The sequence below is a fragment of the Marmota flaviventris genome, chromosome 14, assembly GCF_047511675.1.
Source record: "Marmota flaviventris isolate mMarFla1 chromosome 14, mMarFla1.hap1, whole genome shotgun sequence".
Classification (NCBI taxonomy): Eukaryota; Metazoa; Chordata; class Mammalia; order Rodentia; family Sciuridae; genus Marmota; species Marmota flaviventris.
Window position 1 is genome coordinate 14423703 of NC_092511.1, and position 14940 is coordinate 14438642.

The window sequence follows — 14940 nt, forward strand, 5'->3', positions numbered from 1 at the left end:
ACCTAGCACGTGCGAGGACCTGGGTTCGATCCTCAGCACCACATAAAAATAAATAAAAATAAAGAATATTGTGTCCATAAAAAAATAAATAAATAAAGGTATTGTGCCAACTACAAGTAAAATATAAATAATTTTAAAAAGAGAGAGAGAACACTCAGACCTTGTACACAAGGCTCAGCCATGCTATTCACATTATTCCTAGTCTGAGAACTGACCCAATATTCTGTACATCAGAGCTTTGAACAGGAACACCCCCTGGCTGAATCAGCACCACCAAACCTCTTCTGGTTGCTGAATTCCTGGTCTATCTCCCCTGGAGCCAGGAACTGTGTTTACTTACTGGCTCTTTATCAATATTTCCCAAATCAATGGATAGATGAACTTTGGATAAGCCATTTTACTCACCAAGAGCCTTCCTCATCCAAAAAAGAGGTATGTGTAATACCTACCAGGCACATTATAATGACAAACGACAAATTTAACACCTCATTTGAAGGTACCATAGTAAACATTAACCCCTTCCTTTTTCTTTAATATTTCCTCTTCTCTCATCCTCCAAAAAACTTCTTTATTATTCTTAAAACTATGCTTGAATGAATCTGTGGTCCAGCTAATCCATAACCCTGGGTGAAAAAGAACCCAGAGAGAAGTATGACCATATTCTTTGGTAAGCTTTGCCTGTAGTAAGCCAAGTAGGTAAGGAACTATCACAGAGAATTTAGTTGTGGTTACAAATTAACTCCCCACCCCACCCCTATTCTTCCTCAAAAAACTGGGCACCAACACTGCAGGCAGTCTATCCTAACACTAGTGTATCCACAATCTTGGAGTACACCTAACCAATTGAAATACATATTTTCTGAAACACTTCAGACAATCACTAGATACAGTGATGCATTTTCAAACATTGTATAACTTAATACAATCAGCAACTATGAGCCCTTCTTGAAAAAAACACTACTAATGATGAAATCCAGCCAACTAAAAGACTAATCAAAATTAAGAACTTATGAATAGAGAAAATATAGTAAAAAAAAAAAAAAAAAAAAGACTAGTACTGTGAATTCATTTAAATATAAGAATCAACAACTGAAAGTTAGGCTTACAAAACAAAATTAAAATGTTCTGAATTTTGACAATGTGAACATAATAATATGGCTAACAAAAAAGGGGAGAAAACAAAAGAAAGTCATCTTTTAAAATGAAAAGTCAATCCATCCTATTAAAAATTAAAATATAGTTTAAACTGATAACTTAGTTTTCCACAAATTTTCTTCTTAAACTTGGGGAAATTATATTGTTTGTAGTGAAAAAAAATTACCTAAAAGGCCAGAATGACTTTATTAACTTTTAGATTACTTAATTAAAATTAAATTCAGCCATGCATGTAGTAAACACCTGTAATCCCAGTGACTCCAGAGGATGAAGCAGAAGGATCTCAACTTCAAACCCAGCATCAGCAACTTAGAGGGGCTCTAAGCAATTTAGCAAGACTCTATCTCAAAATTTAAAAAATAAAAAATGCTGAGGATGTGGCTCAGTGGTTAACACCTCTAGGTTCAATCTCCAGTACCTATCCCCAAAATTAAATTTGACACTAAAATTGTGGATTACATAATGATTTCATTTTTATAAAGTTACTTCTGTTCATCTATCTAACCTATCAAATCTGTCTCTCCACATATGGCTCATAGCTATATGGAATGCTAATGGTAATTATGAAAAAAGCTATCTGGTGGGATTTTAGGTGCTTTTTAAAGTCTTCCTCTTCAGCAATTTTCCATATTGCTTGAATTCTATATAATAATATCCACCACTTATTAGAAAGTGACAAAGTCATTATTCATTTTTTAAAACTCAGTGTAACAAACACTTCCTGAGAACCAAGTATATAGCAGACCCTTGCTGGATGCTGGGCACTCAAGAAGCTTACTGTCAAAGCATTAACACACAAAAACAGGTGAGACACTTCAGCTACCTTAGGTGGACTTTACCCACCTATGTCTCCGTTTTTAAAGGATACAGGCAAAATCGCATCTTCTAAAAAGAGTTCCCCAAACCTAAGTCCTTTGGAAAAGAGGTCAAGACAAACAAAAAGACTATTTCCCAGCACAAGTGAGGAAAGGGGGAATAGATATTCTCTGATGTTACCCACTTGTTTTACTGATTATATACCTTAAATAAGACGAGATCTCTCTCCTTATCTTTGCAGAAGTGCTATCCACACACAAAAGAGCCGGTCAACATGGAAAGCACACAATCCTAGAGTGCAACAGACTCAGACTCCTTCTGATGTTTGACTGCTGGCAGCTTCTTGAGCTTCATCCTTTTCTCCCTCCCCTTCTGCCTCACATGGGCAAGCTGAAACGCACAGGTGCTCCCTCCTTTGGGGCCAGCCAGAGTTTCAAACCATATTAGCCTCTACCCATGGGAATCAAAGCACAATGAACAGAGCAGGGTTGGACCCCAGATCTGTCTGACCTCCGAGTCCCCACTTTATCTGAGATGTCTGACCACCTGTTCAAACACAAATCCCAGTTAAGCTGGAAAAAGAAATATAACTTTTTTAAAATTACCTTTAATATCTCATCCAACAGGACAGATTTGATTTCTAAATCCTCAAAGTTACAAATATATCCAGAGGTCTGAATGGGTTCCTTTAGAGACAAAAACAAATGTTAATGTTTCATCATGCAAAATGTCTCCTCCCTTAAGGAATCTGATTTTAAACTTTATCATCAAAACATTCAAACCAACAAAAAAGTAGAGAGAATACCATTACCACCATATATCCATCACTTAAATAATTACTAACATTTTGCTAAATATACTTTGTTTAATCTTTTGGCAGAAGTATTGTAAAGTAAATTACAGATATCATGACATTTCACCCCTAAACACCCCTAAGTACATTTCTCTACAAGATGAGGACATTTAATTCTTAGTAAAACCAATAAATACTACATTTGTATCATAGTACATCCATGATAATAATACCATAACATACTGAAAAGTCTATCTTCTGTAACATAAGTCAGAGAATGTTCCTGACATATCTCCTACACAAGATTTTATTTGCAAATACATCTGTTATATGTCTATCTCTACCCTAATATTATGCAGGCTTTTGAAAGAAAGTATAAGAAATGCATACTATAATGTAAAGTAGCTGCCCTAAATCCTTAGTAGAAAAAAATAGGTATCAATAACAAAATAAATAAACTGCTAATATACTTAATACCTTTATGAATAATATAAAAGAAATAGGATATGTTATAAATAATAGGAGATGTAAATAATATCAAAATATAATTTTTAAGAATATATCTGCAGGTATATAACATATAATTATACTATACAATACAATAATATGAAACTAAGAAGTAAAAATGGATTCACATTTAGTTTAGTATATCTAAGTTTAAGAATGAGGTTGTTGTATGCACAGTAGATGTGCCCAATCAACCAATTATCTTTTATTTTCCAAAATTCATTATTCATTCATTTATACCTCAATTGATTATAAAGCTTCAGATCAATGGTCTATAAAGCTAAGCAGTATCAAGATATTTCTATTTATCAAAATAGCGAAAAGAGGGCTGGGGTTGTGGCTCAGTGGCAGAGCACTTGCCACGCACATGTGAGGCGCTAGGTTCAATCCTCAGCACCACATAAAAATAAAAAAAATAAAGATAAAGAAATTAAAATATATATATCAAAAAGACACTATCTAAAGTTTTCCATGCTGTTCCAAGAAACCTGCTTCCCTTACCCAGCACCAACTCAGAAGGTCTCACAACTCATGTAATACCACAGGCATTCTCTACTTTTCAATCTTGCACATTGTAACATACTGGAGTTTGGATATACCTAATTAAGTGGCTTGAGGTATTATACAATCCACTTTTAGCTACCCCTCACAGATTGGACGAGTATAATAAAAGTTTCTTGACAAAAATTTGTGAACTCAAGGTAATATTGGTAATGCAAGAGCAAGCAAATGGAAAGGCAGAACTGACTGCTCTGGCACGCCCAGTACAAGCCTTAAGTCAGCCACACTACAGTGTGAAAACAGGGACATTCTCTCCTATCCTCACAGGGACAAAAATACATTTGGTTATTAACTGTTAAACAATAGCTCATCTCCTGAATGATAATACCAACTACTATGTCCTGAAGTTATATACTCTTCTGTAGTTCTGCAGATCTGTTAAATTCTTTCCTGGACTGGGACTGTGGCTTAGTGGTAGAGCACTTACCTGACATGCACAAGGCCCTGGTCAATCCCCAGGACACCATGAACATACATACACACACACACAAAAAAAAAAAAATCTGTTTTGAGAAGTATGTTTTTACATGATCAATAAGCATCTAGAGGATGATTACTTATAACTAAACAAGCAGGGACCAGAACAAGCCAGTGTCTTCATGAAAGAACAGAAGCACAGAACAGCATGGTTTATTTAAAAAAAAAAAAAAAAAAATCTAGACAGAGAAGGTTGTTCAAAAAAAATTCACCTAGCTTTAAATCTAATAGAAATTGAACTTCATGCCAAACCCCAAAATAAACTCAAATAACGAAAATAATATTTTTTTAAAAATAAAGGCTGTTCTGTTAGAACTACTTAAGAAACACTTTCCACCAGGCAAAAATTTCACTTGGTGCTAGATTGGCCACATGTGCTCCACACATTAAGAGCAGCCAGCCATAACAAACACTCACTTCTCCAGGCATATGATTTCCAGCTTAATGTGAGTGGAGCCAAGAATAGAAAAAAGGACTCTAACATTCAAAAAGTATTCTACTCCCATCTTCAAGGTTATCCTGTGGTTATCTGTCAAATTTCTATAATTGTTTTGTGGCAAGGGTCAAATGCCCCTTAAGTCCTGGGGAAAAAACCATGCTTGCAGGTCAAATGTGGCAGTCCCAAATGTCTCTCCTTTGAACAATTTCTCAGGGTCTAAAAATTACAAAGGCCCTCAGACTTCTTAAAGCTTTAACAGAGCTTACATCAGGTTATTTGCCAAAGATCCTGAGTAGGGCTAAATGGGGAAATGTAAAAATAATTTAGGATATTAAAGGGCCCAAAAGCTTAACCACTAAACAAATCTCCACACAAAATCTTTGGCAGCTCAAGGGCCAAACATACAATTTCTTCCAAAGGACGCTATCAATGCAAACAGAAATGAACAACACAAAGCATTTATTAACTTGCTCCTCTTATTATTTCCCCCAGTGAAGTACAACAGAAAATTCCAAATTGAAAATCATTACTAATTTAAATGTTGTTTAAAAGATTTATCTTCTTGATTAGGCCAGAAGTGGAAAATCAAAACATAAACTTAAAAATCAGAGAAAAGGAGGGCTGGGGATGTGGCTCAAGCGGTAGCGCGCTCGCCTGGCATGCGTGCGGCCCGGGTTCGATCCTCAGCACCACATACAAAAAAAATCAGAGAAAAGGGCTTCCTGATACCAGGAAAGAAAAGAGAATCAGAATCCACCTAGCATATTTGCAAGAATATCTGGGTTAAGAAAGAGCCTGGATTAATGGGTGACATGGTGAATGTATAAGAAAGACAAGGTCCCTGTGAAACTAGACTCACAGAGAAGACAATGAAAGAACAAGGCAACTTTAAAGCTATATTTTTTGGGTTAGATTTTTAAAAGAAATTTTAGCAAATAAGGCTATTGATTTTCTTTTTTCTTTTCCTCTTTGAATTTTGATTAAGAAAAAGACCATCTAGTGACCATAATTCTGTCTTTTAAGAAAAGAACAGATGTGCCTCGGTGGTAGAGTGCCCCCGAGTTCAATCCCCCAGTACAAAAAAAAAGAAGAACAGATAAATGCTTAGGCAGTATCTTTCAGAGAAAGGGGAAGAGGAGAACATCTAAAAGATGAGTATTATTCCCACTTCAGATCAAATATTTTTAACCTGCACAAAAATGTGTTTACTTTCACAAATTTACATAGCCAACACCAATGAACCTCTGAAAGAAACAAAGGAGAAATATCCAGATTTTGATCTTTGGCTCATTATTTCTGGACTGTTAGCACTTGTTTCTTGTTTTTACCTCAGGATCCAAGTTTCTGAAAACATACATTCTTGTCTTCTCCATCATTGCAAACAAATCAGGATTATCCTTGGCCCACTTCATATCCCAGACATCTTTCCTCTCCAATTTTAACAGCTCGCCGACTACTTGCTGTCCTGTACTGTCTGTTACCCGAGTGTCCAAGTCAAAGAACACTAGAACTCCTGAGATGTCTATGATAGCAAGACGACTACAAAGGATGCCATCAGGGAAAGAGAAACAAATGTGAAATTACCATCTTGAATATAACAACCTACAACCATTCTTCAAAATCAGTTTATCAAAAACCTGAAACATGGGGCTAGGGTTGTGGCTGGGGCTGGGGTTGTGGCTCAGTGGTAGAGCGTTTGCCTGGCATGTGTGAGGCCCTGGGTTCAATCCTCAGCACCGCATATAAATAAATAAAAGATCCAATGACAACTAAAAAAAAATATATCTATATATTTTTTAAAAACCTGAATCATGGTAAAAATGGCTTTAAATTTTTTTTATAAATTTCACTGGAGATATAGACTATTTTCTCCATTTTGCTTCCTTGTAAGGAAAATATATCCAGAGAGATTAAACCAACTGATAGGAAAATATAAAATACTCTCAAAACACTAAAGCTTTAAGAATAAAGGATTTCCATATATATCTAATAAAAAGCATTTAAACCAAAAACTATATAGTTTACAAGTTCATAACAAACACACTTGTCTTCACATTTATTACATAAACCCAACAATCCCAACTGATAACTTCTAACACCCCAGAAGGAGAGTTTTTATACTTACCTAGAGTTGCAATTTAAGGATAACTGGTAGGCTCGACAATTAAGGGAATATTTTTGAATCAAACCAACATTAGGAAGACTGTATCTCTGAATGGTGCCAGACTCACGACCCTACAGGAATTAGTTGTGATTACTAAAACATTTACCATAACAATATCAAACTACAACTGCAGATTTCTCTATACATCTACACGTGTGTTTTAAAACCAAAATGATATTGTCCTGCAAGTTTCCAATTCTGATACTGAATTATATCATTAAGTATATACTTATCTCCTAATTTAATTTAAACCTTTTTAAAGTGGCTAACGATGAAATGATTTTTTTTCACATAATGTTCAAGAAAGAAGTCAAAAACCTAGTTCTTTAGTAATATGTAAATTCTTCCATCACAAGGAAGAAATATCTACAGTTGTTTCTAGTTGCTATCTACGTTAATGTTCAAGATACATTAAGAGCTAAAGCATAAAGCGCTTGCTGATTTAAATTTCATATGAATGAAAAATCAATAAAAGATCACGGTATGAAACAGCTGTTTGCAAGTCTTGGATTTTTATCCTATAGCCACTTTTCTAACTCTAGTTTTGGTAAGGGAAAAAAAATGACCTGAAAATAGTTATAATCTTGAATATTTGTTTAAATATGTTTTTAAAAATAAAACTAAATATACATTTCTATGTAATTCTGGGAAAACATCAAGACTGACAGATTGGCAGCAAGTATATCAGACAGGAGAGTGCTACGGTTTTCAAGCCCTGGCCAAAAGAAAGAGTGGAAGGTCCACACAGCCAGTCTTGACCTCTTTCCTCTAAACCAAGAGGAGCCTGTCAAAAAGGTGGGGATACTATAGAATACAGGGCACTTTGGAGTTTTTTCCCCCATAAAATTAGCTAACAGCTAACAAATGTTAGTAAAACTGGAAATATATACTACTTAGTCTGTTTCTGTAATTCCAATGCAACTCCACCAGTATTACTATATTAAAGTAAGCACTTATTTCTAAAATTAATATTTTCAAATGTCAGAGCTCAGGAAAAAAACACTATACCATTGATTCTATTTGCAAAGTTCAACAGACATTTGCCGGCAACCTCTCTACTTTACTGGCTGGCAAACACCACCTCTTCATTCTAAGTTGTATGAAAGTAGCTGAGCCAAAGCATTTTCTTCAATATAAAATAGCAGACGACAGAGAAAACTTTCTAAATCCCATTACCACCAAGCAATTGATCGCACATCTTTCAACCCTTTATAGGGCTCCTTCAACCTGGTGTCAAACTCTAAATGTACTTTATCTTCTCAGATAGCCATCATTTTACTGCCTTTATAAACAGCATTTTTTGTACATGATTAATTTGTGAGGTTAGCTAGAAAACATTCTCCTTTCTTACATTAGACTCAGTAAAACGTGGGGTACTCACAAGATGCTATTCATATCCAAAAATCATTGCTTTAACTTACTTTTAAAATTTAAACAATCATTACTTATAAAATAAGTTTTTTCCAACTTACCACAATGAGTGTCTTATCAGATGCAGTTATGGCACAAATTGGATCTCTTGTGCCCTAAAACAAATAACCAATTATTATTATTCAATAAATACCTATTGCATGCTTAATCTGTAAAAGATAAATGCAATTCACTAAGAAGAATATGGCAGGTTGGGGGTACAGCTCATCAGTAGAGTGTATGCATATCATGAGGGAGGCCTGGGGTTCAATCCCCAGGATCAAAAAACAAAAGAAGGAGAAAGAGGACAAAGAAGAAGAAAAGAATATTGTACATAAAGTATTTATTAACTTAAAAAGAAATTTACTTACTGAGCACTTATTATGTGCCAACCACATACTCAAATTAAATCTTTACTCTCAGGTGTAACTCAAAAGTGTACTGGGAGAGATGCTGAACTGAACACTTAATTGTAGACAGCATGATAGAAAAAGAGGCACAGACAGGGGTTATGAGAGCAGAGAGGGAGAAGCATCTAACCTACAGCAAGATGGGTGAAAGTCTAGCTCTAAAAGATGAACCAACAACAGCAGGGCCAGCACATGCCAGGAGGAAAAGTCAAATGGCATGGCACTGCAGCCACCTCCAGGGCATCATGTCTGGGGGGGAAGCCCATCTCAACAGGTTACACACTGTGTGATTCCATTCACAAAACAGTCTCAAACTGATAAAATTATACAGGTGGAAAACAGATCAGTGGTTGCCAGGCAACATGGATGGGCTGGTGAGTAGATGAAAACATGCATAAGTAGCACTGAAAGGAGTATTTTTCTGATAATAAAATTCCATACACACAACTGTATGTAAACACTGGTGGAAACTGAATTAGGAATAAGGCCCCAGTCTAGTAATAGTATTGGATCAATGTAAAATTCCTAGTTTGGATGTCATTTTACAATTACATAAGATGTCACCATTGTAGGAAGTAGAGTAATGGGACTATTTCTTCAACTTCCTGGGAGCCTACAATCATTTCAAAATATTTTTTTTAATAAATCTAAAGAAAACATCAGCCCGGCATAGTCAGGAAACTGCAAGTTATTTAGCACAGCTGAGGAATGTGCAGGAGAAAAAGTGGATAGGAAGGGATAATGTGAGGGAGGGGAGAAGTTGGGGGTATCTATACTTTATTCCTAAAAATATAATAATCTGCTGAAGGTTAATATTTGGTGAGCAGGGGAAGGCAGCTGCGGTGCTGTCTTGCTCCACCATGCCCCACCCAGGTTTACATTTTATACAGCGCACTGGCCAGCAATATGACAAATGGGTTGGCGCTGGGAGGATGTGGAAGCCTGAAAGTAAGAGGCTACGCTGTGCCATTAGACATCATAGCCACCCACCATATGTCACCATTTAAATGTAAAGTTTCATTAATTAAAGTGAAATACAATTTTGGACTCAGTTCCTCAGCAGAACTAGCCATATTTTAAGTGCTCAGTAGCTATATATGGCTAGTGGTTACTGCACTGAGCAAAGATAAAATATTTCCATTGTCACAGAAAGTTCTCTTGGGTGATAGTGAATGGAAATTTACTGCAGTGATCTAGACGGGAACTAATGATACTGAACTAATATAGAGATGGGACGCAAATTTGAGAGAAATCGGGGACTTGGCAATTTATTAGACACAAAGAGCAAGAGAAAAGGAGTTCTCATGATTTTTGCACAGATGGCAGAACCAGTCACTGACATATATATGCATATAGAGGAATGGATTTGGAGGCAAGATGAATCATACTCAGGTTAAATTTGGGGTGCTTTCAAGCCATCCAATTTATTATACCCAAACAGCAAGAAATATATTATTATAAACTAGAAACATTAGAAAGATATTACAGTCATCCACATATAGATAAAGGGTGGGTTTCTAAAAGAACACTGAGAAGAGAGTATTAAGAGATGGTCTAGGTCCGGACATGAGGGGACACCACAGTAACAGAGGGAAAAAAAGACAAGGAAAAGACAGGTACAAAATCAAGAGTGTGGTTCCATGAAAGCCAAGCAGAAAAGAATGATCAAACATATTAAATGTCACATACAGATCAAAGAATATAAAAAAATTCCTATCAGAGTTGGCGATTCAGAGGCCTCTAGAAATCAAATGGCAATGAAGTGAAAATGGAATGTATAAGGCAAAGAAAATGAATGTAAAATATTCTTTCAAGAAGTTTAGCTCTAAAGGGATAAAGAGATAAGGCAGTAGTTAGAAGAATCCATATGGCTGACAATGGAACTTGTTTTTAAGATGGGAGAGATTTCAGTCTACTTTATGTGAGAGTAGGGGAAAGAACTGCTTGATGATGAATCGATTTGGAATTTCCCAAAAGTTTCCTAATGGAAGGGACTGTTTCTTATTCACCAGAAGATTCCAGCATCCAATGTATGATACATAATAGACACTCAGTGAATACCTGTTGAATAAATGGATGGACACTGTAGATGACCAGAGGGACTCCTGCATATTCTAGTGAACAGATCTAGATCTGCTGTCAAAAGATCTAAATTTGAATCCTCACTTTGCTACTCTCAGTTTTCTTCTCTATAAGATAGAGAGGAGACTCCATACTATCTGGTTAGATGCATCAGATAAGAAAATAGATAAGAAAGAGCTTTAAATACTCTTAGAAAAATCTTACCAAAAACAAAATTGCTTACTAAAATATTAAATTATATTAGCTTATAAACAAAAGTATACTTCCACAAAGATAGAATGAACTATGCTACCTACAAAAATTGGTATACTCACGAATATGCCAGAGATGACAGGCCAATCTATGGTCAGTAGACCAAGTGATAGATCACAGACAATAAGATAGACAGAAGCTGAGAGAGGAGGGCAAGAAAGTGAGGAGAAAGTATGTTCCCCAATGCTTTTAGATAATTAGTTTTTCTATTATCCTATTAGCTACTTATCACCACTTTCATTTTCATTGAAGAGTTTTTTAAGATTTAAAAAAAGTTTTTCAGAATAGAAAAAAAATTAAAATAACATCCCATTCACTGGAAATGAATTCTTTTTTCAGTTCTCCAAATAAAATTACAATATTTCCAAATCTACAAAATATAAATCTTTTCTGGGAAAAATAAAATCACCTACTTGAATGGCTTTGCTATAATCAAGGACCCCATCCACTGATCCAGAAGGAGTATCATCAACATGATAAATTCTGTTAAAAAATTAGAATTCCAAAGAAAATTTAATAAAGGTTATATTATTTCATAATCTTTATAACAATGAAAGGATTGGGTGACACTACTGAATATTGTTACTTAATAAAAATCCTGATTATTTTAAATAATTCTTGATATAGCTTAGTTTCATAAGGTATCTACCAGATATTTACAGTTAAGTAAGCTGCTTCTGATAGCTGTGCCCCAAATATATCTGACCATTCAATTACATATTCCCGTTGAATTTCATCAAGCTCTGAGGAAGAGGTTACCTTACTCTGTCAGGATTAACTCCTACTCCATGAACTTTCTCTGTTGTTTCTCCATAATTTCCCTTATGTCAGTATGTTTAATAAAAATAAAGCTTAAATGGACTTGAGAAGCACTAATTAAAGAAGATACGCCCCTTGTGGACCCCTGCCATCTCCCTGGCACCATATTACAATACTTTTTCAAATTGCAGTGGAGCGTCATTGCTGGTTTACTCGTCCACTGACTCCCACTAGGTGGTGAGATTCCTGGAGGCAAAGACTCTCCAGTCCCCAGCACAGTGCCACACACTCTCAAGTGCCATAATATCTGCTGAATAATTATTAAAATGAATAAAAAAATTTAAAGAATTACTAAAATACTATCCTTGCTCCAAGGCCTTGGGCAAATTACTTCACTTCCCTGAGCCTCAATTTCTCTCTCTGTAAAACAACAGTAAAGATCCTCCTCTAGCGTTTCTGGAGGCAAAAATAAAGTGATGTTTATAAAGCACATAATAAATAGAGCCTAACACAAACAGGGGCTCAGAAATTGCAGCTATAGTATAATCACAGAAAAACCGTGCCATTTTCTATTTTTAAAATACCATAAAATTTTATAATTATTCTGAAATCATGATTGTACATCATCAACATAGTAAGTACATAGAATTTTAAAGAAATTTAATAGACAACTACTAAAATATAGAAACAGGGTATGTCTAAATCGGTATATGTTTCTGCATTTTAACACATTTCTATTAAACATATCTAGGCTTACACAATTATTACAAAAGAAGTCAAAGATTAGAACAGCAGTTCCCTCAAGAGATCATGTAACCCAGTGCCTTCTCTTAAAACCAGAAAGACACAAGAAAGGTCAGTCCCAGGAAAAGGGTTCCAAGTCAGATTAACTACATCTACACTTAGCACCTGATAACCTTTGGCAAACAACTGAAGCTCAGTGTCTCAGTTTCCTCTATGAAACAGGAATAATACAAATACCTATTAGATTTACGAAAGGATCTGGCACATAAGAAGTGTTCAATAAATGTTGGCTATTACCACTACCATCAACATATTTTACAGATGAGGAAACTGAGATCCGAGGAGAACCAGCTCCAAATACCAGTAAACACATCCCAGATAGGAAGATAAGGAAGTGCTGTCTTCTTGATTGAAACAGAAACTAGAATTCCTACAACTGGCTAACAGAGGACAATGGCTACACAGAGATGCTGGGTCTTTCCCTCCCACCCTATGCAACTATGTCCAAAGATCCAGCTTCTCTACAGAGACTGAAGGTCTCTGCTTATCATCACTACTACAGGAAATCCTCCAGAGGACTACTGAACTACCCTCAAGGAAGCCAAAGACCCTCTCCAGCTAACCTTGTAGCACTGCTGATATTTACTTTTCAACAGTTTCTGCTTCCACATAATTCGCAAGTCCCAAATACTTTTACTGGGGACAAACCTCCTATTTTGTAATTGAGTAAGTCATGAAGGGACAGGAAAGTTGTATTAAGATATCAAGTGTATATGAGGGCAGAAGATGGTTTGAAAAAGCAGTTTGAAAAAGCAGCCTGGGATTTCTGAGCTGACTTCTGCAACCCAGTCCCACCAACACATGCCTGTACCCTCATTCAGAGCTGTCAGGTTAACACACATGACAAAATGCTTTATTTAAAGACTTAAGGTAACAACCATAGAACAGCAAACAGAGACAAAATAACTTAGAAAACACTGTAAATGCATCTTCACCTAGACTTACTATAAGAAGTCCCTCCTGCAGGCTCCTCACGTGGAACAGCTTACCCCCACTTATCACAGCCATTCCAACTCCAGACTCCCTGGAATCCAGTGCAAGGGAAAGAAGCCAAGTCCCCAGTGTACCACACTCAACCCCTCTTCCATACCTGTGCCTCAGGACCGGCCTGTCCTCTGTACCACTAACTCAAAAGAATGAAGCTTCAGATAGATCCTTGGACTACAAATTAATAATCATATTTCAGTAAACATAATAACCCTAGTATCTTGGGGGTAGGTGAGTGAAGACAGCAATTTCATTACAAAAAACAAAGGTCTCTAGCCTTTATCTCCAAGGATTTTCTTTTATTACACCATACTATCTCTCTTTTATTTTGAGAAATTTGAAATGGATCAATCTGAAAAATATTCATATTAATGGAAAAATATTTTGTACTAATCAAGGCAACTGGCATTTTCTCAAGCATGAAAATTTATAATTACTATATCTGGTTTTAATGTGATATGGTTAAACTATTAAAATATGTATCAAAAAAGATACCTTTCTCTTCCTTCTTTCCGGGATCGCGTTATCTGATTAATTTCCAGTGCTGTGAGCTTCTTTGCCACACGATATTGCCAAATATAAAATGCTTCTTTCGAAGCTGCTATCACGTGAGTTTTGGTCATTGCAACAAATAAGGGCACTGTCAAAAAGAACATTAAGACAAATAAGTAATGGTTACACAGAATCACAGAATGTCCTCCTGAATGTAACTTCAGGAATCACAGAGTCCAACTCCTCATTTTATAGACAATATACTTGCAGTTTCAAAATACCCACACACACAGTCTCTCAAATCAGAAAATAATCTAAAGCTCATAGGACCATACCACACAAAAATAATGGATCCAAGCACCCCCAAAATGCTTCTTTTTTAATTTTTATTTTTTTTAGTCATACATGACAGTAGAATGCATTTTGATATATAATACATACATGGAATGTACATACTTCAATCATATTGTCTATTCTATTCTGCTGCCCTTCCTATCCTCCCTACTCCTCCCCTCCTCTCCCATCCTTTCTCTCTATTCAATCTAATGTGACACACTCTTTTTTTTTCTTTTTCTCATTACAACATCATATATGTATTCTGTATAACAATGAGGTTTTCCTCCCATCTTCTGTGCAACTCCCCTTCTCCCTCTTTTTCCCTCCCACCTCTCTTCCCTATTTAGTGGTAGTCTTCTTCTCATGCTCTTCATTCCTATCCCACCCAAAAATGCTTCTTTTGAAGCTGCTGTCACATAGGTTTTGGTCACTGCAACAAATAATGGTACTACTGAAAAGAACATCAAGACAATTAAATTAAGGAATGAATCAAAGG

General features: G+C 35.8%; 1 protein-coding gene across 1 annotated transcript in view; it reads right to left on the reverse strand.

Moving 5' to 3' along the window:
* Window positions 1–14940, reverse strand: part of Wdr35 (WD repeat domain 35) — a 60885-nt gene that overhangs the window by 17468 nt on the left and 28477 nt on the right. Inside the window, exons 12-17 of the mRNA XM_027937804.2 lie at window positions 14112–14256; window positions 11480–11549; window positions 8385–8438; window positions 6874–6983; window positions 6077–6287; window positions 2577–2657 (exon numbers count right to left, since the gene is read on the reverse strand). Coding sequence (XP_027793605.2) covers window positions 2577–2657; window positions 6077–6287; window positions 6874–6983; window positions 8385–8438; window positions 11480–11549; window positions 14112–14256 — 671 coding nt within the window. The remainder of the gene's footprint in view (window positions 1–2576; window positions 2658–6076; window positions 6288–6873; window positions 6984–8384; window positions 8439–11479; window positions 11550–14111; window positions 14257–14940) is intronic.